At 48.0% G+C, this 21,240-nt stretch overlaps 11 protein-coding genes across 11 annotated transcripts; 5 read left to right on the forward strand and 6 right to left on the reverse strand.

Moving 5' to 3' along the window:
• The first annotated feature begins 75 nt into the window (after window positions 1-75).
• DEU56DRAFT_455970 (Pre-mRNA-splicing factor of RES complex-domain-containing protein) lies at window positions 76-1,461 on the forward strand. The gene is made up of 4 exons (XM_041346317.1): window positions 76-829; window positions 888-987; window positions 1,042-1,170; window positions 1,224-1,461. Exons 1-3 carry the CDS (start codon window positions 107-109, stop codon window positions 1,137-1,139), a joined length of 921 nt encoding a protein of 306 aa, XP_041206578.1. The 5' UTR covers window positions 76-106; the 3' UTR covers window positions 1,140-1,170; window positions 1,224-1,461.
• Window positions 1,462-1,551: 90 nt separating this feature from the next.
• On the reverse strand, window positions 1,552-2,101 carry DEU56DRAFT_740186 (uncharacterized protein; the record flags this gene model as incomplete). The annotated part of the gene is made up of 3 exons (XM_041348789.1): window positions 1,552-1,713; window positions 1,803-1,988; window positions 2,048-2,101. 3 exons carry the CDS (start codon window positions 2,099-2,101, stop codon window positions 1,552-1,554), a joined length of 402 nt encoding a protein of 133 aa, XP_041206579.1.
• A 35-nt stretch (window positions 2,102-2,136) lies between these two features.
• Window positions 2,137-2,517, reverse strand: DEU56DRAFT_693622 (uncharacterized protein; the record flags this gene model as incomplete). The annotated part of the gene is made up of 1 exon (XM_041347181.1): window positions 2,137-2,517. A coding segment is annotated over one exon (381 nt), but the record flags the coding sequence as incomplete, so codon positions are not given.
• A 1,929-nt stretch (window positions 2,518-4,446) lies between these two features.
• Window positions 4,447-7,245, reverse strand: DEU56DRAFT_740174 (P-loop containing nucleoside triphosphate hydrolase protein; the record flags this gene model as incomplete). Its single annotated transcript, XM_041348788.1, has 14 exons — window positions 4,447-4,614; window positions 4,680-4,815; window positions 4,888-4,915; window positions 4,973-5,039; window positions 5,087-5,165; window positions 5,225-5,571; window positions 5,626-5,727; window positions 5,781-5,881; window positions 5,930-6,100; window positions 6,147-6,236; window positions 6,294-6,344; window positions 6,396-6,487; window positions 6,538-6,885; window positions 6,935-7,245. Coding segments are annotated over 14 exons (2,091 nt in total), but the record flags the coding sequence as incomplete, so codon positions are not given.
• Window positions 7,246-7,649: 404 nt separating this feature from the next.
• On the reverse strand, window positions 7,650-9,914 carry DEU56DRAFT_814091 (pyridoxal phosphate-dependent transferase). Its single transcript, XM_041353709.1, has 9 exons — window positions 9,417-9,914; window positions 9,110-9,355; window positions 8,692-9,047; window positions 8,576-8,634; window positions 8,424-8,527; window positions 8,317-8,361; window positions 8,128-8,270; window positions 7,919-8,077; window positions 7,650-7,861 (listed from the first exon to the last, which is right to left on the reverse strand). The coding sequence occupies exons 1-9, from the start codon at window positions 9,556-9,558 to the stop codon at window positions 7,787-7,789; spliced, it is 1,329 nt and encodes a 442-aa protein (XP_041206582.1). The 5' UTR covers window positions 9,559-9,914; the 3' UTR covers window positions 7,650-7,786.
• Window positions 9,915-11,212: 1,298 nt separating this feature from the next.
• On the forward strand, window positions 11,213-12,182 carry DEU56DRAFT_814097 (uncharacterized protein). The gene is made up of 4 exons (XM_041353710.1): window positions 11,213-11,440; window positions 11,496-11,519; window positions 11,570-11,719; window positions 11,776-12,182. Exons 1-4 carry the CDS (start codon window positions 11,336-11,338, stop codon window positions 12,088-12,090), a joined length of 594 nt encoding a protein of 197 aa, XP_041206583.1. The 5' UTR covers window positions 11,213-11,335; the 3' UTR covers window positions 12,091-12,182.
• DEU56DRAFT_456160 (Metallo-dependent phosphatase-like protein) lies at window positions 12,168-13,808 on the forward strand. The gene is made up of 6 exons (XM_041346318.1): window positions 12,168-12,356; window positions 12,408-12,476; window positions 12,529-12,589; window positions 12,645-13,488; window positions 13,540-13,730; window positions 13,791-13,808. Exons 1-5 carry the CDS (start codon window positions 12,221-12,223, stop codon window positions 13,699-13,701), a joined length of 1,272 nt encoding a protein of 423 aa, XP_041206584.1. The 5' UTR covers window positions 12,168-12,220; the 3' UTR covers window positions 13,702-13,730; window positions 13,791-13,808.
• Window positions 13,809-14,460: 652 nt separating this feature from the next.
• Window positions 14,461-16,571, forward strand: DEU56DRAFT_814102 (Metallo-dependent phosphatase-like protein). Its single transcript, XM_041353711.1, has 6 exons — window positions 14,461-14,780; window positions 14,837-14,902; window positions 14,960-15,020; window positions 15,071-15,971; window positions 16,022-16,484; window positions 16,536-16,571. Exons 1-5 carry the CDS (start codon window positions 14,639-14,641, stop codon window positions 16,256-16,258), a joined length of 1,407 nt encoding a protein of 468 aa, XP_041206585.1. The 5' UTR covers window positions 14,461-14,638; the 3' UTR covers window positions 16,259-16,484; window positions 16,536-16,571.
• A 1,581-nt stretch (window positions 16,572-18,152) lies between these two features.
• Window positions 18,153-18,531, reverse strand: DEU56DRAFT_814105 (uncharacterized protein). Its single transcript, XM_041353712.1, has one exon. The coding sequence runs from the start codon at window positions 18,497-18,499 to the stop codon at window positions 18,329-18,331; it is 171 nt and encodes a 56-aa protein (XP_041206586.1). The 5' UTR covers window positions 18,500-18,531; the 3' UTR covers window positions 18,153-18,328.
• Window positions 18,532-19,669: 1,138 nt separating this feature from the next.
• Window positions 19,670-20,036, forward strand: DEU56DRAFT_914503 (uncharacterized protein; the record flags this gene model as incomplete). The annotated part of the gene is made up of 3 exons (XM_041357625.1): window positions 19,670-19,715; window positions 19,769-19,873; window positions 19,921-20,036. The coding sequence occupies 3 exons, from the start codon at window positions 19,670-19,672 to the stop codon at window positions 20,034-20,036; spliced, it is 267 nt and encodes an 88-aa protein (XP_041206587.1).
• Window positions 20,037-20,961: 925 nt separating this feature from the next.
• DEU56DRAFT_709658 (uncharacterized protein) lies at window positions 20,962-21,237 on the reverse strand (the record flags this gene model as incomplete). The annotated part of the gene is made up of 1 exon (XM_041347472.1): window positions 20,962-21,237. A coding segment is annotated over one exon (276 nt), but the record flags the coding sequence as incomplete, so codon positions are not given.
• Window positions 21,238-21,240: the final 3 nt, after the last annotated feature.

Below are 21,240 nucleotides of genomic sequence, written 5' to 3' on the forward strand. Positions count from 1 at the left end.
GTTTGGTGTTGTTTAGCATCGGTCACGTGGATACTGACATTGTGAATATTATGTTCGACCTTATTCCATTCAAAACACTAGTACTAGTACTACTGCCTAGCCCAACATGCAAGCATACCTCGCTGAAAAATATATGTCAGGGCCCAAAGCAGACGCAATTCTATCTCGAACAACTCAAAAGAAGAAAAAGAAGCGCAAAGCCGAAACCTCAACCACAGGACCCTCGATGTTAGTGGACGATGATGCTGAGTGGGCAGGCGAAAGTTCCAGGCGCAATGACGAGGAAGAAGATTTTGCAGAGGCTGCTGTCGCAAAGGACCGTAGCTTCAAGAAGCGCCGTGTCGAAGAAGGCTCTGGATGGTCGACTATTCGCGCTGGTGAGAAGGAAGCAAGTCCGCCGATACCTGCGGATGAACAGCCTACCGTCGTCGTGGAGGAGGAGCCCGAACAACCATTTACTGGTGGACTGTTGACCTCAGCGCAACTCCGGAAAGCCCTTCCTAAGACTCAGCAGAAACAAGAGGAGCTGACTAAAGAAGAGGAGGAGGCTGCTCAAGAGACCGTTTACCGTGATGCGTCTGGGCGGAAGATTGATACTAAGGCCGCCCGTGCGGAAGCTGCTAGGAAGAAACGAGAAAGGGAGGAAAAGGAAGCAAAGAAGATGGAATGGGGCAAAGGCTTGGTCCAAAAGCAAGAAGAGGAAGCGAGAAAACGTCAACTTGAGACGAACAAATCACTTCCGTTCGCCAGGCGTGCAGATGATAAGGAACTAAATGAAGAACTGAAGGCTAAAGAACGTTGGAATGATCCAGCCGCCGCTTTCCTCACAGTAAGCACCTATGTATTCAACCTCGACTTCTTGTTGCTGATAACGTATGGTTCACTAGAAAAGTAGATCTAAGGGTCCCCGAAAACCTGAGTACACGGGACCATTACCTGAACCAAACCGTTTTGGCATAAAGCCAGGCTATAGATGGGATGGCGTAGGTACGTTGCCGTAGCCCTCTCCGCCCTTCTAGCAATTCCTCACGTCGCTTGCAGATCGCGGCAATGGCTTCGAGAAGAAGTACTTCCAGCGACATAATGAGAGAAAGCGGAACACAGCAGCAAGTTATGAATGGAGCGTGGATGACATGTAATGCGGCGCATTTTGTGGCCGCAGATATCCTTGTATGCTCGACTTCTAGTTCAGGGAGCTATTTTTGACCTTTATGGCGTTTTAGATAAGGTTAACGATCAACCGTTAGTCAAGACACGAGCTACCACGAGACATTGATTCCCGCACTTTTAAACCACGCGAACTGCCTGGTGGCAAGCTATTGGCAGATAATCCGTCAGTGTGGTCTATCAGTTGGACGGCACTTCCGACCTGTCAGATAGCTGCTGGCTTGCCCTTTTGCCATTTCAAGTGGTGCGAAGCAGGTGAATTGATTCCATATAGCGAGTAAGCGTACAACGTGACAAACGTGGATGCGGTATGTATACAGTGTATCGACAGCAAAGGAAAGGGACCATAAAATAAAACTCCGTAGGCATGATACGTGCGTCTAACTAATATTCATACACGTCTGAGGCTTCGATCTCCGTGGGCTCTATGCGACGAGGTTCAACCTGCCGGTGCCCCATTTGTCGAGGCTCCACTCGTACCGACCGCATGTTTGGGTACGTTAGGATCAAATAACGATCGTCCATACGTGCACCAACTTCTTCAAACTGCCGAGAGAAGTGTTATGAGATTAGCCAACCACAGCCTGCAACGATACTCCCCCAGGAGCAACGGTATGCGAATGTTAGGGGCTTACCTTGGTTCCCTCTGGAAGAGGAATAGTCCTCGAAAACTCTTTTTTCTCTCGTTCCCTGACCAATGTTCCTCCTTCATCGATCTCAGTGATTTTCACTGTTTCCCATGTCACAGTCAGATGACTGCCGCGATAGCTAACATGGGCATTATGTTTTTTGATGCCCGGTAGATCAAACGTGGCCGTAACCTGGGTGCGGAGGTAAGGCGTGTGCGCAACGTACATTCATATACAGTAATCATACGTACAGTACGACCATCACGGGACTCTCGAAACGAGACGCTGTAGTCGACGAATATCATCTGTGAGCAATCCAGCGTGTTGAATAAATGATGGCGTACTTTGACTTTCGCCTCTTGAGGGGTTGAGGCGTCATTACTTTCCTCACTGCCCCTACAGGATCTGGTGTCCGTGACGGGGTAGGTGAGTGTATAGGCGTCGACGCCTTCAAGGAGTTGACTTTTGGAGGCTCCTTGGCCATTTGGCGCTGCTTCTGTTGCCTAAGGGTATTCCACAGCTGATTGAGAGAAGTGATGTCTTTAGTAGCACCAGCCGAATCCTCGGATGAGCGTCTGGGAATGGGCGGAGCTTTTGTAGCAACTGCGTGACGATCAAGAATTGTCGAGGATGACGAGTGTCTGGAGCGTATTGGACGGGACTGGTTCTGTTGATGGACCCAGTCAACGCCGTCATAGCTGCAGAACGAGTCCATCACAGTGGACTGATCTCGGGCGTCAAACTTGGCCATCAGTTGTGGCAGACGTAAGAAACAATCTAGGGATGAATGTGTAACGGCTGGAGAGTAAATATGTACTCGACCTGGGATTCAATGATTGAAGAGGGGATGTGATTTGATGTGCGTTCTGAGATTATTATCAGGAAGACTGCGGGTAGCTGGCTGTGATTGACACGAGGTTGCTAAAAGCAGCGGCCTTGACCTGATCGCGGCAGATAAAAATGAAGGAAAAAGAACGGCTGACAGGATCCAAAACAAGAAGTCTCACCTCATGCTGGCAGGGTGGGACCCGCCAGATGCAGTACTGAGCGGCAACGGTAGTCTTTGGCGTACCTGGCAAATACCACAGCCCTGCTGTACAAGGGTCCAGTGATTACAGCACTGGCAAGCTGTTCGCTTGAGTCTCGACGCCTTCATCAGTTCCATGCTAGGGTCCAGTGATTACAGCATTGGCAAGCTGTTCGCTTGAGTCTTGACGCCTTCATCAGTTCCATGCTGTAAACCCCGATTCATTTGTGGAGAAAATGAGGTTGCCTCATGTTCGCAGGAGTGGGGTGGCAGGACCAGGCAGGTGACCTTCCAACTTGCCAGTACTAGCGTCTGCCTGGCAGTTCTCTAGTCGATCCATTACAGACTGCTCGCCAAACAGCTTTAAACTAAACCTTGACCACACGAAGCGAGTGGGCGGCACTGGCCACAGTGGATCCCAACTCCTTCATCGATGGCATTCCTCCCCCTCACCAGCCACGCTTTCCAAGCGCTGTGAGTCTGTGACAACTCAAAGTTGATATCAGTGAGTCTTCTTGGGAGAGATGAATCGGAAGATCACGGAAAATAGTGAAAACGCGTTGTGTCGTCAGAACGGGGCCCCAGCACTCGCAGTATTGGGATGGTCTTAAAGACCACGTACTAAACAATCACGAGTTTATCCAATTCACGCGGCAATCTTTCGATGTGTTGACTTCAAACAAGGCAGGAGTGCTTCTGCTCGTGACGTATACATTGAAACCTCAACAGGCATGAGTCTCCAGTGATGCTATATGGATTTAATGCCTACATGTCTAGCAGTAGACGTTCCACTCTCGTAGCGTGATGACGCCACAGGAGTTGTGGAGACTGATAATCGATCAGCATGTAAGTAAATAGACTACGACCCCGCGGATATCACGGCGGCGCAGGGACTTTGAATTTCTTATTAGCGTACCCAGTCGTACCTCGACCCATTCCCAATCTTCTTCGCTTAGTTCCAACCGTAATTGGTTCGGTGGCTTCCGTTGACACCAGTGCACATAGCTGTGGACGATCTGATCGAGAATGTACAGCCGGTTGGGTCGGGGATTCTACCTTGGCTGGAGGATGGAATGCAACGAACGGAACTGAGTGGTTGACGAACCCGTCCGTTAGATCTACTTGCGTTGGCTCGAATGGCTTGACCACCGGCCTGGCCATAACTCGACCCATTCGCTTGGTTTCAATCACAGCTGCTTTAGTGACTTCCGTCGACATGGTTGCAACTAACTGTGGACGATCCGATCGAGGCTTTACAGCCAATTGGGCTAGAGATTCCGCCTTGGCTCGAGGACGAAATGCAGAGAATGGAGCTGACTGGTCGACAAAACCATCCGTCAGGTCTGCTGGCGTCAACCTGGGCGGTTCCACTTGTGGTGCTGGAAGGGGAACCTTGACTGTGGTTTGGGTCCCATCCTTGCGCAAGCCAGCTCGTACACCTAGGGCAACACGTGAGCTCTTATCAAACGAGCATACAGGAGACTAACTCTGAAACGCGGGCATATAACCAAGAGGAATGTCTCTCGTGATAGGAGGCGGAGGAGCGGGTTGGTTCTCGAGATTCCCATCGGAGTTCGTGTGGCTCAGGTGAATCTGTCTTGCGGTCAAATTACTAAGATGGAATTAGCTGAAGCCACCTTCGAGACTCGTCAAACAGACGATAACGCACAACGTTGTCATTCGTCGCTTCACTTCCAGCTCATCAGGTATGCGTGACCCTCTATCCAAAATTCTTGCTATAAGACGAAGGTCTTGAGTGGAGTGAGTATGAGGCATATCGGAAAACAACGGCTGGAAAGAAAAAAAGACAAGCTTCAGACACGATGTCGTTCGATCGATTCACAGGAATATCTTACCGGATGCTTGGAGCAGATTTTAGAGATGAATTTAGACAGGTCTCGGGGTTTGATGACGCCAGCAACCTTGCGCCCTGAGGTGTGGGTTAGGTAAAGTGACGTCTGCGCTCGCGTGCATGCAACATATAGAAGGCGTCTGATTGATCCTGTCAGAATAAATTAATAAATAGAATGATATCCTTGCCTTTCTTCTTGGATGTCATCTGACCGGTAAAAAGGGAAGGTTCCCTCCTCCACTGATAATATGATTATATATATGCGCAGGAATAAACAGTAGAAGGGAAGTTGCAAACCTGCTGGGACAAAAACGACTGGCCATTCAAGGCCTTTCGCAGCGTGACAAGTCGCAATAGACACTTTCTGTTGCAAATAATGAGTAATGCGAAATTTGACCTCGAGAGACAAACCTCGTCATCGTTCTCGTCCGACTGATCACCTGCAGATGATAGCATTGATTCTTGCAAGAACTGCCTTAGCGGAGTATCTCTGGGCAGTTGGTTAATAGTTGCGTCAATAATAAGCCCAACAAGATAATTCACTGTAACGATGACTCGTCTCCACTAACAACAGGAATCTTTGAGGCGTCAGCAGTGGCGTCGCTCGCGAAATTAATCAGTTCCTGAACGTTCTCCCATCGTGTGTCCCAGTCAGGTTGCGATTTCTTCAGATGTTCTTGGTACCCGATGAGCTCGACCAACTCGCCAATCAACTCGGCTGGTTCCATCCCGTCGGTGGCAGACGATCTCAGGGACCGTATCACATTCACGAAGGATTGGACCTTGCGTTTTACAGATGGTTTCAGATCAGGAATTATGGAGTCGTGGATGCGTTCGACGAGAGTCAACGGTGAGATGCTGAGATTCTGTGCTCGTGAAAGGATTTCGGCGAGAGACTATCGGCGGTGGATAAGTCGCGGAGACAACAACTAACAGTAGTCGGCCCTCACCTTGTCTCCAATTCCCCGGGAAGGAATGTTGATAGCACGAGAAAATGCTGGCTCAAATTGTGGATTGTCCACGAGCTGAAGGTACGCCAATATATCTTTGATCTATGACAAACCAGGTTGTTGTCTAATGGCTGAACGCGTAGCTGATCACTTACTTCTGCCCGTTGGAAGAACTGATGTCCACCAAGTATTCGATTGGGGATACCTTCCTTTTGAAGCGCGGTCTCGATTGATCTGGATATGGCATTAAAACGCACTGCAAGTTGTTTGTAAATAATTCGAGCTTTGGAAAGGAGGGGCGTACGAAGAACCGCGAAGTCTCCAAACCCTAACATCCCTCCTGATTGTGCTATCATGCGGTTGATCTCCCATGCAATGAAACCGGCTTCGTCATGTTCTGTAGGGAACGAACGGAGCATCGGGAGTGGCCCGAGTGGATGAGATGTACGCAGGGTTTTTGCAATCCGCGATGTATCTTTGAAAGGATTGGTAAAAACATATTATGCGACTGCACAACTCACCTTGCGAGATGATGGCGAGGCTTGCGGCAAGGATAGATCCTGCTGAACGGTAGTTCTGCTCAAGCATGACCTGCGCTACATTCGAGAAGTCTACAAACCAAGTCAAATTGGTTCACTCGGTGGGTATATGCGTTGCCTCAAACTTACCGTTTTGCATCTTGCCAAGGTTCGTAACGTCTGCAGATCGCCAGCCGTATACTGTGCAGTTGAGAATTAGATCAACATGCGGAATCAACAATCAGAGCGTACTTGATTGATCGGGATCCCCAACAACCGTCACGCAGCGACTGGCAGCAGCGATGCAACACATGAGCTCGTATTGGACTGCATTCGTGTCTTGACTAGTGTGACTTTGGGTAAGCATTGATCATCAAGAAAAACAACAGCTCACAATTCATCGACAAGTATATGCTGACACCATGCAGCATATCTCGGGTGCTGTGAGAAAAGCCTTACGCCAAAGAGAAGAAGGTCGTCGAAGTCTAAACTATTGCTTTTTCGCAAAGTCGTCTCATAGTCGCGGTATATTTCTGCAAAGACGCGCTGAATATCTTCCTTCGTTGAATCCATGGAAGCAGCTTTGCTTGAGCTTCCTTTGCGTGGCATGACGTCTTCTGGAGTTTCCCCCTTGGATTTGGCTCGAGAAATCATTGAACATATCGTAGCAGCATTCACTGAAATGTTTTTGGACGCAAGGAAATCGCTGTAAGGCTTCAACAATTTCGTGACAATTCGCTTGCTACAATAGAGTTTCAATACGACATTATTGCATCGTCTCAGCGACGTACCTCTCATCAGAATCACATATAGTGAAGTTCCCGTCAAGGCCCACCGCTATCCCATATTTCCGCAGAAAGAGAGCGCAAATCGCATGGAAAGTGCCCAACTTCACTTGATTGACGCTATCTTTACCAATGAGCTTTACGAGACGCGCTCTCATTTCGTTGGCCGCCTTGTTGGTGAATGTAACAGCGCATATAGACGACGGGTCCATGCCATGGTGCAATATCATGTAGGCGATTCGTGATGTCAGAACTTTCGTCTTCCCACTTCCAGGACCTGCTAAGATTTGGAGCGGTGAGTCCGGACGATGAGTTACACCTATTTGAACCAGTTCAATACAGAAATTTAATGTCACAAGAAGGAAACATACATCTAGTCTGAGCAGAGTTAAGAGATTTCAAAAGGTCTTCCGCCATCACAGGTTCTTCAATGGAGAATGTGGGGTAGTGCTTTAAAGTACTTGTAGTTGAGTGTGCGTGTGCGTGTGCATAGGAGTGTGCATCGCGTGCAGAGTGGACGGAGCCACAAATATGAGACGCGTCTGTGGCTGTCACGGTGGTCACGTGTTTGCGCAAACCATAATGTCGCGCTCGTAATGAATCTCTCGCCGTCGTCTCCCACCATGTTAAGTTCACCTTATACGCTGTGCGTGCCAACATGGGAAAACAGCCTTACCACGCCGGATATTCAGGGAACCTCCCAGGCTCGTTGTCAGTGCATCTTTCCGGGATGATCCATAACTTAGTCAGCAAGTACTTCGCCTGCAATTCAACACGCGCTCTTGGCATTTCGGTCTAAGTATTTATTGTTCCATCTCGAATTCTCGTAGGGAAGATCTTGCTTCGTGAAAGAAGAATTCATTGCTTCGCAAACTCCACTACTTTCTGGCACGCGTTTTTCAAAGCACTGGCGAGAACTTCGAAATCCGAAATCTGATTTTTTTATCGGTAAGAACCAAGAGGATGTCTCTTCGAACAGATTTTTCTCACCTCGTTCCATACCTGCGCACTACACCTTGTCCACCATTTTCCATTATGGTAGTAGTGAGCGGCATACGTGTTGCACTCTATCAACAATGTACTTTGCAACAGGGAGTTAATTTCATCCGAATATGTGATGTCGCCGGGAATGGGCAATTCCACGTTGACCTGACCAGGGAACATGAAACGCGAGATAAGAGGCAGATACATTTACGCACCATGTTCCAAGTTAGGTCGCCGTCAGGGTCCATTACGCTGGTTCCTAGGAGACTTGCCAGATGCTTCCCGCCTGCAATTGCGAGATTGTGAGTATATTCGTTTATCTTGTGCTCGCCGCCGAGCCACTGTCTAAAGTCCAAGGCTGATCGCAGTCAGAATAGTGATGTTAATGACAACCTCGCACCAACCTGCATTTATACTCAGGAACGGAACATAATCTATGGTCCCTGTCCCTAAAAATCACGAGACATGAGCGTTCAAAGTTATATGGGCCTATTTATTCGAGAGAACTAACATTGGAAAAGCTTTACAAATGTCTGTGGGCCATTGTGGTGCTCATCTCGAGGTGAGAGATAATTGTGTGGGGTGGGTATAGGAGATTTGATGACATGCTGGTTTCTAGTCCGTCTCATTATACATCAATAGTTGAGCAAGGTCGGAACACACCGCTTAGGGACATAAAGGACTGCGCAGCCTCTCTTTGCATAAAGCCATTTGTGGCAATTCTGTTCAGCTCAGCTGGTCAAGAAAAGGACATCACGAGTGAGAATAAATGGACTAACTGATACCCAAAAATCAGGCTTCGCCTCCGACAAGTTAATGTCTACTTCCTGGCCGATTGCATGCGCAGCATCGACCACTGACCAGACACCTGCATCCTTGCAAATGGCCACCATTTCTTTCCAAGGAAGACGCACGCCAGGATTGGCCACGATGGCATCTACTACAGCCACGACCTTGCGAGTCTGTTTGAGATCGCTCGCTTCCGAGGTCACTCGGCGGATATGTTCTCGCCAATTCTCCAGTATCTCCGCATGTGAGGTAGGGAACGTGAGATTGAATGTGGACACTTGTGGATATGGTGTGATATCTCCAAGATACCTAATCGCTCGGGACACAGCACCATAAGTCGTGGTAGCTATTTTGGGAGGGAAGGGGAACATAAGCGGGAGAGCTTCGAAGTGGTGATTCTTGACCTACTCCCAATAATGATGTCCCCTTCATGCCACTCGAAATTGCGGAGAACCGTAGTTATGCCGTACGATGTGTTAGGCACCAAGACACACTCGTCAGTCTCTGCGCCTATCAGCTTGGCCACTCGAGTACGAGCCTCATTCCAGTGGTGAATGCACTCGATGCGCATGAATTTGTCTGGGTTGGCTTCAATGTGAGTGGAGAGCTTATCGCATGCAACTCTAACTGGCATGGGTAATGAACCATATGAACCTTCAATACGTCAGCCATCAATGAAGATGTGGTATGAATCATGACACCCGGTAGAACTCACCGTGATTTAGGTTCACGTATGATGGGTCAAACTCAAAGAGCTTGTGCATCGCGTGCCCAAACGAAGGCGGAGCCTGTTTGTCTAGCTCTACATCAGTAGTCAATGTGCTAGGGGCTAATTCGGAGGACACTGGGTTCTTCATGTCAGCCGTTGCGTCCGTGGGCGCAGTGCAGGTCAGAGCTTATTAGTACCCAAAAACCTAGGCTACGGTGTGACTCGAGTCAGGACTCCAGGTGACTCAGCGTGGGAGCGCCAGTAGTCACCGATGCAGAAATGAAATGGGCAGATCAGTATGTATCACCATGAATTAACCATCTGGTGATAAGACTCAGAGAGGCGAACAAGCTAGGAGGATGAAACATTGTTATCCTGACTAGTCTCATTTTGACATGTCCTCCTTGGATGTCATTCCGGACTTCAACAAACCGCGAGTCATGGAAAACTCGACGTAACAGGCTGTGGCAGACTGGCATGGTTAGGGATCGCAGTAACGAGCTCATGCTAAGAACGCGATTGGATTGTGTAGCATACAGTGCGGTAGTAACAGAACAGAACAATGCAGGAGGGTGCAGAACGGTGCAGGATTGGCGTACAACAATCAATCGAGTAACAGGCAGAATTGTGCAGCAGTTGATATGGAAGTGAATGCCGGTATCATGATAACTAAGCGATTGCCGCGGACCAGGTTGGGGCAGCGAGAGAACAAAAGCAACGACAACATGTGAGAGGAAGCAGGACAAGCAGAGAAGAGAGTTGAGGCAGGAGAGTCATGTGTTGAGATCATTCAAGTTGGCTATGAATTCGACAACATTCGCCTTAGCCTGCGATTGAGATGAGCACGACATTTAACACGAAGGCAAACAAAAACTTACGGCGTCGACAAGCTTCGAGCGAGAAGCATAAGACTCCTTCTGTTTGGCCGTAAGGCTGTTCCAGTATGCAGCAAACTCGGCGATGGTACCTGTCTTGTGCTCGGCCTGCCATTCGATTCCACAGAGGTTACGCGCTGTCGTCGAGTCCGAACTGGGCTTGAAAAGATTGTTGGGATTCGTTGGCGTTCTCTTCTTCTTGGGAGGCTGGGTGGGAACTCCTGTAGACGTAGAAGCGAATGTCTCCATGCTCGACGCTGGATCACTGGTAGTGGTGTTGCTGTTGCTAGCGGTGGAATCCCCGTATCGCCTTCGAGTGAGCCTCCTGCAACTTGGAGTAGAGTTTAGACTACTAGCAAAAAAGAGTTAGAACAAAACCGACTAGTCAGGTAGACTGCAGGCTCGAGACCAGCTGCAGCCTGATCGATGATCTATAACACAGAGAAGACGTTTCTCTCTTACGTAGTGCTAGTGAGACTGTGTGATGTGACTTGGTGCAGCTTGCACATAACACAATTTGGCATAAACATCAACAAATCTCATCATACACAAACCCGACGTAAAATTTTTGATACTGATCGAGAACTGCATTTCATGACAAGTCGTCGCTCCGGATCCTGGCCTATCCTGGCATGTTTCACAATTTATCATCTTGCCCGACCAGTTCAACATGTCACTTGAGTTTCCACTAGGACGCTTAACTAGCTTGACTCGTTGGCCAGTTCTCCGCAACTTGCTTGGCTCCGAACTGGCCATGGGCTAGTCTCCCTAAGGCAGGTAGAAAGAACTTCGGAAGAGTCGTTCATTCTGAATCTGAACCATACCCCATGGCCACGGCTTCTACCTAAGTATATCTTATCTTATCAGCAATTCTAGGCATATGGAAAAGTTTAAACCGTCCAACAACCGTTCTTTCTCACCGAGTCACTTATCAGTTGAAGCGTGCAGGCGGTCGACCCATTCCTCAATCCTAGTCCTTATTGACTGATCTGTTTGGATCTCTCCCTAACGTGAAGATCAGATCCTGGTCTAACCTCTATTCATCTGAGAATGGTATCCGCATTTTTCAATGGCACGTTGATGCACCCGGAAATATTGAAACGAGTCCTTGGACACGATGGTAGTCAACTTCAAATGTGCCCCGCTCTCTTGCTGGTTAGTCCGCTAGAAAGTCTTACAGGCCCATCACCTTAACACAGCCCCGTTCCAGGACTACACTAGGCATCAGGTCAAGGTGAACGATGGCATTTCTTCCACTAGCATCTTGACATAACATGAAGAAAGAATGAGGATTATCCTGGAATCCTGCCATACTCACGAAGTCGAGCAATGTTCGATCATGACCTCAATCCAGAAGAGAGATCGGTACGAGGTTCTCTGGTAACCGGTCTATCGGAGGAAGATATCCGACTCCTTGACATCTTTGAGGGCAACGTGAGTCCTGCGAGTCACTTCTGAGGCTGTGGACACAAAGCAACCCCTCCTCACAGCAATATACAAGAGAGATAGTGTCTATATACCCATTGGGGCCATTGGCCAACATACGGGACATCGAGGTGAAGTCTCTGGTAGCCACAACGCCTCCCCCGATCCCTGTTATGTCCGAATTGGCGAACCCCGTAGATGCAGCTACCTACGTATGGTGCCTTTCTTCTTCAGAACTCCGGGCACAGCTGTGGACGTTTGAAGAGTTTGTGAAGCTTAACGCGTGGAAGTGGATCGGTCCAAGTGCTGCCGACAACAAAGACTATGACGAAGTGAATAGAAGGAGGGCTATGGAGGGTAATATTGAGGCGAGAGGTTAAGCCTCTCCTCCAACTTTGCAGTTACATAACGAGCATCGTATGTAGGGTAGTCATACTAACGTACAGTTGAAATAACTCTCACGGTTGCGGACAAACGTTCGACCTCTAGTATGGTTTGACATTGGCCAAGATGTTCACATTGTCAGGGGCCACTCTCTGGACTCATCTTTCATTCCTAGTTCTCGCCATTTTTCTAATTTTCGTGTTTATTACCGGAGTCCTTCAAGAGATCAAAACAAACCGCGTTTTACCCATTGAAGGCATTGGTAGGTTCTTGAATCGACCACCGTCGTACCGTGAACTCACTTCCATCGAAGACTTCCCGGACTTTGGCTACTATAATGTAAATTTTATACAAAACATTCCCGACAATCTACTTCCCTTAGGTCTTTAATTGTGTCTTGGTATCAACTGCAAGAGACTAACAGTTGCACTCAGATGATAGAGGGAACCGAATAATTGCAATTGGCGACATACATGGCATGTATCGCTCATTGACGTGAGTTGTCTAGTCATTGGGTGTTTTGCGAACTCACCGCGTGTGATTGTTACAGGGATTTACTTGACGAAATACGTTACGACTCGGAAAGAGATCTGCTTGTTCACGTTGGGGACCTGGAAACGAGGGCGACTACTCACGAGTCCATCGACGTATTGACGTTCATGTCAACCAACAGAATTTTAGGCGTCAGAGGAAACAATGACCAAAAAGTGATCGAATGGCGCGCTTGGATGAACTGGATACTATCTCGTCCGGGAGGTCTGGAATGGCTTACAGCCATGGACAGGCGATGGCCTCACCTCGATGGAGACAAACGGCTCCAGAGGGGAGATCTGGAAAACTGGGTCTTGGAAAGCAAGTACGCAGGCTGGAAGAGGATGGTACCTGCTGGCTGGCATCTATTGGGCAAACATTATAGGGTTGCTCGTGCCATGTCTCCTGCACACTTCGAATATCTAAGTTCGTTGCCCTTTATACTCCGTTCTCCAGCTGGCCATATGGCCTTCGTCCACGCTGGTCTGTTACCTTCCCACCCGACGCTCCAGCCTTCCGACCCTAGACAACCTCTTTCCCATTGGCCTACCGTGGATGATCAACATGACATTGCAAAGCTGCGTAATCAACAGGAGCTTGCAGTTCTCACAGATATCCCCGAAAACAAAGATCCATGGACTGTGACGAACATAAAAGGTGTCACGGATGAAGGACAGGTGTCCGTCAAACCCAGAATAGGAACTCCTTGGTCTCAATTGTGGAACGATGCAATGTCGAATTGTTCGGGTGAAGCATACCAGTCAACCTTGCTTCCATGTTACCCGTTCACTGTCGTCTACGGACATGCCGCAGGCCGTGGTTTAGATGCCAAGCGGTGGTCGATTGGTCTGGACACTGGTTGTGTGAGTGAGGTTAAATTCCTGTACTCACGATTTGACTCAAATCATGCGCAGTCGTACGGCCATCGGTTATCAGCTATTGTCCTCGACAGAAGCTCCTTCTCTCCTGCTATACACCAATCCGGAGACAGCTCTCACGTGCAAGCCCTTGATTCGCTAGAGATTGATTTCGGAGACAATGGACGAGCGCGCGTTGCTAGTGTATTATGTGCATAATTATCTTGCCGATTCTTCATCTAACGAAGGTGAGTCATTCGAATTTCGAATCGTTGGAATTGTACTTAGATGAAGATAATGCGGAACAGAAAAAATTTATAATTTCACACTTTAGGATTCCACCGCGATCCGACGTCATCAATGAGACAGAAGATCATATCAATCCACTAAAGTGGCTGCCGAGTGCTGCGAAACTCGCTGAAGTACCACATCTCTTCCCTGCGTCTTGTCCAAACATAACACACAATCGAATAATGCCATCCCCCGCTAGGCCTCGAGTCCGTTTCGACAAGGCTACCATCACCGCTCCTCCTACATCGTCTTTCTCCAAGGTTCCCCGCCAACAGAAATAACGTCTCCGGAAATTCCTGAGGCCTATCGATCGTATATGGCCCATGTGACGTTCCACGGGATATACAAACCAAAATATAGAGAAGAACTTGGCAAATGCACTCTGACCGGGCTTTTCTGGGAATTCCGTAGAACTCTGTCAGGAGACCAGCCTCCCAAACGGGGTTTTCTCAGAGCTTTTGCAGCGGATATGGGTATTGTATCGCACTAATACAGTGGAGCTATCCCTGCCTCATGCCATAGGAACTTTGTAAGTAAAGAACTGTACAGCGGATGCAAGAGCTTAGTAACTCCACACCATTGGTTCGTCGGCTGTCATCATTCTGCGGAAACGCGCAATGGGCGTCGCAGGAGTGACTTTTGTGCTTCTTCGTGAAGCGAAAACAACTATTCAAGCAACGGAATTGTTTCTGCGCTCCGTACGACGCCTGTTAGTCAATGACGCTTCTGTTTGGCCCAAAAAGCTCAATGAGCTGACCTTAGGGGTACTTACCATATGTGGTGCCTGAGTCATCGGCGTTAATTTGGTTACATAAATCCCACTGTTTTATTTTTCTCCTACACCCGGTCAGGTCGCACCGTGCCCATGCATATGATGGCCAGGCCCTACTCGATTGACAGCTGTGGTGGTTTTCTATTGGGCATAGTTATCATTATCCTCGTACTTTGGGCCATCGTTGCAGACGACGTGCGAAACCGGGTTAGTTTCTGGACGAGGTCTAGCTCCAGTAAGCGAGTCCAGAGCGTTGGTCATTATAGATAAGCTCACAAAGACCGTCTTTAGAGTTCCCTGATTTCAGTCATTATGAAAATTTCACACATACGCTATCTAATGAACAGTTCCCTACTTGTGAGTTGGCAACTTTCTCTCTATCGAATAGGAACGCCAATCTCTAATAAATGTCAGACGATAAGGATAGGAGAATAATTGTGATAGGCGACCTACATGGCATGAATGCGTCTTTAACGTACGCGCTCAGAAGTATACAGGCTATGCTCAGTGTTGACATCTTTTCAGCACTCTGCTTAATCGAATATCCTATGACGCACGGAGGGATATTTTGATACACCTCGGCGACCTCGCTACTAAGGCACCCGTGGAAGACTCGCTAGCAGTTTTATCGTTTATGGAGAGCAACAAGATTTTGGGCGTTCGCGGAAATAATGACCAGGAAGTCCTGGAGTGGCGCGCTTGGATGGACTGGATTGTATCTCAGCCTGGAGGCAGAAAGTGGCTGAGACACGTTGACAAGCATTGGTCTGATTATGAACCTGCATCTGAGAAGGGCGACATATCTGCGTTCAACCCATGGCGTCCGTTGATGAAGAAACCTGACTGGGGAGACAAGGTCCCTAAAGGTTGGAGGCCTCTAGGGGACCATTACCAGGTTGCGCGAGCAATGTCCCGCTCACAGTACGAATACTTGCGATCTCTCCCTCTCGTTCTTTACGCGCCGGCAGGCCATGTGTTCTTCGTCCATGCTGGTTTGCTCGCAGCCGACCCACGCCGGAGATCTACGCATCATAAGCAACCGTTGTCGCACTGGCCATCCATACAGCAGCGCAAGCATGACATCCCTGCTATACGGAAGGCACAGGAGCTCGCGTTGCTCTCAGAGATACCGCAGAACCAAGATCCATGGACTGTACAGAACATAAGGAGCGTGCTCAAAAACGGTAAGCTCACGCCCAGCAGCCACAAGGGGACCCCATTCTCCGACCTCTGGAATGAAATCATGGGCAGATGCTCTGGTTTCCATGATTCCAATGCTCAATTTGATTCCGTTACACGGCTCACCGGCTACCAGGAGAGTCAACTCGTTCATCTCCCTTGTTATCCGTCGACTGTCGTGTATGGCCATGCAGCAGGCCGTGGTCTGGATGTCAAGAGGTGGTCCGTCGGCTTGGATACTGGCTGCGTATGTTGACACCATGGAAAATCAGACGTGCACTGATCGTCGTTGCGCAGAGTTACGGCCGAAGACTTACAGCGCTGGTGCTTGGTGCAAGGTCTTTCTCCTCAGGGGTTCCAGATGATCACAGCCTCGACTTCCTCCCCGAAGAAACCAATCGGCTGGATGCAGGGCCTTTTTTCACAGGGGCTGGAGAGTATCATGAGTTCGACTCTTTGTCCGACGCAACCAATCATCGAATAAAGTTTGACCACGCGGGAGAAGCCCGCATATTCAGTGTCAAGTGTCACTGACGCCCTGACACGCCTCATTCTCATCGCTATTGTTCCTCTCATATCCGTCGGGTGCCTATGCGCAGTGTCTTCCACTCTTACTGGCATTTTCTCATCGGCTGCATATCCTGTACTTCGGCATTTCAGGCATCATAAAACCCACACTAGTAGCAATATCAATCGCAAAAGTATTTCTCTCTCTTTCACGGCCATGCGCAGCATGCAACTTGACTGGACAGACAAACTTGTAAGTGCACACACTCAATGATTCACGAAAAATACTGATACTGTGATACAGGCATCGCAGGCAATGAAAATCCTGTATGGGGAATGGTGGCTATTTTACTCTGACAGAGCATAGCACTCATGCTTATGCGAGCACATGTGTCGCAGGCACATAGATAGATAGCAAATCATCATGCCGATATTTCAGTTTGGATTTCCTTCCTGGGGATACTACCAGTCCTTGTACTATCGAAGACGACAGAAACGTTCTGGAAAGACAAAAAAGACAAAAAAACGCAGTGCTATAACGTGTATACAGCACTTGCACAGCCTGGAATATCCAGCTTTAAACGCGAGAGTGACGCCTATTGATTTCTTCAATTCATCCCACTACCATCCAACGAGTTTTCCACAACACGAAGTGGAACTCATTCGAATCTCCGTTCATTTGATCTCAATCAGCACTTATGCATTGTGATCTCCGTCATTCCACCGTCTTACGATTCAAGTCTCTTCGCTACTTACCACTGGAAACTGCCCCTCGGTGACATGGCCTTTAACGTGTGTTGTTACTGTCATCCTCTCTTTGGACTGCATTCACATGTTGACAATATGTTTTGCAGTATTCCCTTGAACGTATTGAAGGACAGGCTTATAATATGCCCTGCCGGTCACACAGGTCGGTCTGCATCGTTATGTGGGTCTACTACACTGCTCTCCACGCGCCTCGATGAATAAGACCTACGCGTAGGCGACCGTGCTTCGCGATGAAGCGCTCGCCCATTCTAGTGGGCAATAGACCAACGTTTCAGCAAGGCCATTGCGCTTTGAATTGAAAGCGGTCCCGTGTTCACTGAACATGTCACTTCACGCTCGAGTCAGACTGGATTTCTGCCTGACCTATGTCAGCGTCACGCCTCGCCATTCTTTTTGAAGTGAGTGTTGCATTTTATTATTTTGCCACCGAGAGATACGTCGAGGGTGTGAATGTTAGCTAAATGTGGTGTTGCTGGTGAACTGAACTCAGTTCAAACTGACTTCACTTCACTTCGAAAATGAGGCAGTTCGTTACAACCCGGTTCGTTACACTTCGACCGAACATTTTCGTAAACGAGGCGATGCAACAACCCAATTTGTCTAATCGTGCGCCAAGATGAAGAAGATAGTTTCTTATCTTGAGCACTATACTTGCATGGAGCGCCGGCCTCTGGTCATCGTTGCTCATCTACCGACTCGACTATTACTTGACAATATCTGCAAATTCAAACCTATTATAACCACACATCCATTTTGGAGGATTTCCCGCCCGCAAGCCAATGCAAGGCTATGCAATACATTTGCTTGCGGCTCGCCGAGATCAATGGGAGGCCTGTGGCCATGCTCTTTCGCGACGCTAAGCAGCTGGTATAAGTATTCGACATCAGTAAACTACAACTTTCTCACAGAGGTCACACACTTGGGGTCTTGCGGCAGCAAACCACAGGACTCCACAGTTCACGCAGGCTCACAGTGAATAGTAATGCAGCACTTTCAGTCGCTCACAGTTCAACAGGACTTACAAGGAATGGTGTCCCTACTGCACCTTACAACTAAGTAGTAAGTATACTAGTATGAAGTATTGTATTCCAAGTAGTACTAGCGGCATAAATTACTATGACTGAGAGCCTGGGGCTGGTCTGCATTGGTTGGTGCTTCTTCTAAGATAGTAACTGATTAAGCTCGAGATCGATGAGTTTGTCCAGCGCAGGCATGTCACTGATAAGGGGAGCCGACATCAACGACGCTGCGGCCAACTTTATTTTCGTACCTCAGAAAAAAACGTCACATTCTACAACGGAATCCCAAGTACATGTTGTATGTTTTAGTCTACTCGGATAATGCAAAAAATGAATGCTTGTCCCAAAAGTAGTTCAACCAAAACTCCCTCGCGTGCTCCATGCTATTATATGCCGTGAGACGTGTGTCTGCAGTAGCACCAAAACGTGGAACAAGATGGACTGGCGCTCGAAGCTGAGAGACTGGAATGATGTCGCCCATCCGTGTACCATTAGAGCGCTTCGCTCTTTTCAGTGTATGCAACTGAGTGGTTGGATCGCGTTCGCTGGAGATATCGAACCGTTGGACGTAATTTTTTTTTTTTTTTTAAAAATCAGTTTTATTGTCCTTTGAGGTCATTGACCTTATATCGGACATAGCCCTTTACGCGGGGGGCTTACTCCCGCTTAGTCTATCGTAGTATATGTGTAATCTGGCTTGTGATATATGATGAACGCGTACTCCGTCAGCTTGTGGTCGGGCAAAGGCCGATGCTGATTTCGTACAGAGGGAATATTAATGTAGGGATACATCGACTTTCGACCTGCGAGCATCAGGGAAAAGCTCCCATGCAAAATTTGCAGAATTACTTGGTTTTAGTCAACTTTCTCAACTTTATCACATATTATTACAGAAAGATACATATTCACGGAAAATATGGATGTATATTAACCTACATTGAAGTAAGTATATATAATACATGTCTTTTAAGGCATTAAAAAAAAAACAAGGGGGAAGCATTAAGAACATCTAAGCTCGTCCGTTTTGCAGGAACAGCTGCTCGCCACATAGCGAACTCACCTGCTGCGAGACTATGGTGCTGGATCTGTTCAACTATTCTGCGCACGTAAAATTGACACACATACAGACAACACACACACCAGTCACTTCAGGGTGCAGGCAATGCTTGAGGTGGCTAAAGAGCAAGCAAGCAAAGTCAGTATGCAAACCCTCACTCACAGCTGATAAGCTCGTTGGAGAACGTAAGACCAGGCATGAGACCGTGTTCCTTGAGCCAGAATATGGACACGAAGGGACTCGGAGCCCAAGAATATGCCTTCCGCGGCAGTGAATGCGACCAAGCGCGACCCAGACCTCATTGGAGAAATGTTTAATAAGGTTTTCATTGACAATGCCACTGTCGGATGTAGCGAAGAAGGCGAGGACGTTTGAGGCAAAGCGATGCTTATTGAGACGCTTGCAATGTTTGTACATGTTTGAAATGTTCTGAAGTCCAACATTTGCACTTGTTTGTTTACTTCCCACGTGCACTCACATGACTTTTGGTTCGAACTTTCAAATTTCAATGTTCAATGTTCAACCACAACACGACATCAACCAACCTTGGCCTTGTCGAATGTCTCCTTACAACGTGCTTTTCCAGCTCGACTCATGAGCAATGAAAGCGCACGCACTTTCAGTCGCACACTCCTTGGGTGTACCTATCAGCCACCACCAAACCCTCGCGCTGTCGCCAAACTCCATCTACAGTCCACATATCCTACCCCCGTCTTCTCCTACTGCTCATTCCACCCACCACTAAGAGACTTCAACCATCGTGGGATGAGTTGCTCGATCATGGAGATGAACAATTCGGTAAGTAATCTACTTCTCACTTATGCGTATCTACTCATATCGCGTAGAACTGTCCTTCCCACCCGTTCGTGGTGTCAATCCTTCGCTCACGCTGAAGGCCACTGTTGTACATGCTAGCGATACTCGGGACGGCGCACTACTTGACGCGAGTGACCCAGTTTGATCCTCTGGCGAGTTTGAGGTTTTCTGACCACAGAAATCACTTTTCCGTCGAAGCTAGTCAGTGTGGCCATTCTTTAATCTCGAGCCTTGCTGACTGACGCAATTATGATCTTATTTCAGGGTTCAAGTGTGCCCATTGTCTGATTAGCAGTTATGTAGTATATTGTATATTGAGTCTGAATGACAATATAATATTTGTTTCACCTTCGTCATTGTGATATTGCTCGAGGATCATCTATTACAAAGATTTATTAATGCTGCACACTTTATTGCATTTTATGGCACTTTTGCCCACTTTATTCCAACGAAGGCGTCAGGGGGCTGTTGGTTAGTTCATAAATGTCACTAATCTGAAACATGATGATAAAACACAATAAAACTCGATAAAACACCATCATTTACACAAATTCGCCCTATTTCCCGGAAGAGGTTTTCCCTGATGAGAGTCCTTCCATCCAGTCTCGGAGCGTTGGGTATATGTTGGGTATATTGGGTATGTGTTTGAGGTATTTATGTGCGTGTGGATTGATGATGGCGATGATGTTTGATGTTTATCTGTTAGTTTCGTTGTGCGTGAGTGTACAATTGTTCTAAGCGTCCGATATCTCACCGAGTGTGCGTTTAAATCTTCCTGTGTTGCTGATATATCTCATGAGCGGGCTGGTTGCTTTGTCCGAGGTGAGGAGATAGGTGATGGAGTTAGCTTTGCGGCGTAGGGCGTTTGATAGGACGTGTCGTTCTCGCGTGTATTGGGGGCAGTCAAGGAGGAAATGTGGTACTGTTTCTTCGATGCCGGGGCATGTAGGGCAGTTTGGGGTTATGCTCTTTCCAATGCGATGCAGGTGTTGATTGAGTGGGGCGTGGCGAGTGCGTAATTGGGTGTAGATACTTGCTTGACGTTTTGGGAGCGTAGCAATGAGCTTGATGAACTTGTTAGATGGCATGCTTGGGTCTATGATGGATGCTCGTGGATGTCTTGGTGATTTCTTCCACATCGTTGACCATTTCTTGTTGATCTCATCTTGGTGCCATTGCGTTAATGCTGATACACTGTCCGGTAGCTCCTCGTTCTGGAGGTAGGTTGGTAGTCTTTCCCGCACGCTTGAGTTTCTCCTTCCTTCAGCCGCTTCTTTTGCCGCCTTGTCCGCTGGCTCGTTTCCATCTACTCCCTTATGCCCAGGTATCCATCTTAGCGTGAGGTCAAA

This window comes from Suillus clintonianus (assembly GCF_016758775.1).
Source record: "Suillus clintonianus strain FC179 chromosome Unknown DEU56scaffold_55, whole genome shotgun sequence".
NCBI classification, from domain to species: domain Eukaryota; kingdom Fungi; phylum Basidiomycota; class Agaricomycetes; order Boletales; family Suillaceae; genus Suillus; species Suillus clintonianus.

What these genes read in the sequence shown, in the direction of transcription:
- DEU56DRAFT_455970 (XM_041346317.1), top strand. Translation starts at nt 107, where the DNA reads ATGCAAGCATACCTCGCTGAAAAATATATGTCAGGGCCCAAAGCAGAC. An exon ending in CAGCCGCCGCTTTCCTCACA is followed by an intron (nt 830 to 887) that starts GTAAGCACCTAT and finishes ATGGTTCACTAG; the next exon opens with AAAAGTAGATCTAAGGGTCC. An exon ending in CTATAGATGGGATGGCGTAG is followed by an intron (nt 988 to 1,041) that starts GTACGTTGCCGT and finishes CGTCGCTTGCAG; the next exon opens with ATCGCGGCAATGGCTTCGAG.
- DEU56DRAFT_814091 (XM_041353709.1), bottom strand. Translation starts at nt 9,558, where the DNA reads ATGAAGAACCCAGTGTCCTCCGAATTAGCCCCTAGCACATTGACTACT. An exon ending in GCGACCTAACTTGGAACATG is followed by an intron (nt 8,078 to 8,127) that starts GTGCGTAAATGT and finishes TTCCCTGGTCAG; the next exon opens with GTCAACGTGGAATTGCCCAT. An exon ending in GTGCGCAGGTATGGAACGAG is followed by an intron (nt 7,862 to 7,918) that starts GTGAGAAAAATC and finishes TAAAAAAATCAG; the next exon opens with ATTTCGGATTTCGAAGTTCT.
- DEU56DRAFT_814097 (XM_041353710.1), top strand. Translation starts at nt 11,336, where the DNA reads ATGGTATCCGCATTTTTCAATGGCACGTTGATGCACCCGGAAATATTG. An exon ending in TGTGCCCCGCTCTCTTGCTG is followed by an intron (nt 11,441 to 11,495) that starts GTTAGTCCGCTA and finishes GCCCCGTTCCAG; the next exon opens with GACTACACTAGGCATCAGGT. An exon ending in TTGACATCTTTGAGGGCAAC is followed by an intron (nt 11,720 to 11,775) that starts GTGAGTCCTGCG and finishes CCCTCCTCACAG; the next exon opens with CAATATACAAGAGAGATAGT.
- DEU56DRAFT_456160 (XM_041346318.1), top strand. Translation starts at nt 12,221, where the DNA reads ATGTTCACATTGTCAGGGGCCACTCTCTGGACTCATCTTTCATTCCTA. An exon ending in CGACAATCTACTTCCCTTAG is followed by an intron (nt 12,477 to 12,528) that starts GTCTTTAATTGT and finishes AGTTGCACTCAG; the next exon opens with ATGATAGAGGGAACCGAATA. An exon ending in GGCATGTATCGCTCATTGAC is followed by an intron (nt 12,590 to 12,644) that starts GTGAGTTGTCTA and finishes TGATTGTTACAG; the next exon opens with GGATTTACTTGACGAAATAC.
- DEU56DRAFT_814102 (XM_041353711.1), top strand. Translation starts at nt 14,639, where the DNA reads ATGCATATGATGGCCAGGCCCTACTCGATTGACAGCTGTGGTGGTTTT. An exon ending in TAATGAACAGTTCCCTACTT is followed by an intron (nt 14,903 to 14,959) that starts GTGAGTTGGCAA and finishes AATAAATGTCAG; the next exon opens with ACGATAAGGATAGGAGAATA. An exon ending in TCGGCTTGGATACTGGCTGC is followed by an intron (nt 15,972 to 16,021) that starts GTATGTTGACAC and finishes GTCGTTGCGCAG; the next exon opens with AGTTACGGCCGAAGACTTAC.
- DEU56DRAFT_814105 (XM_041353712.1), bottom strand. Translation starts at nt 18,499, where the DNA reads ATGGGCGACATCATTCCAGTCTCTCAGCTTCGAGCGCCAGTCCATCTT.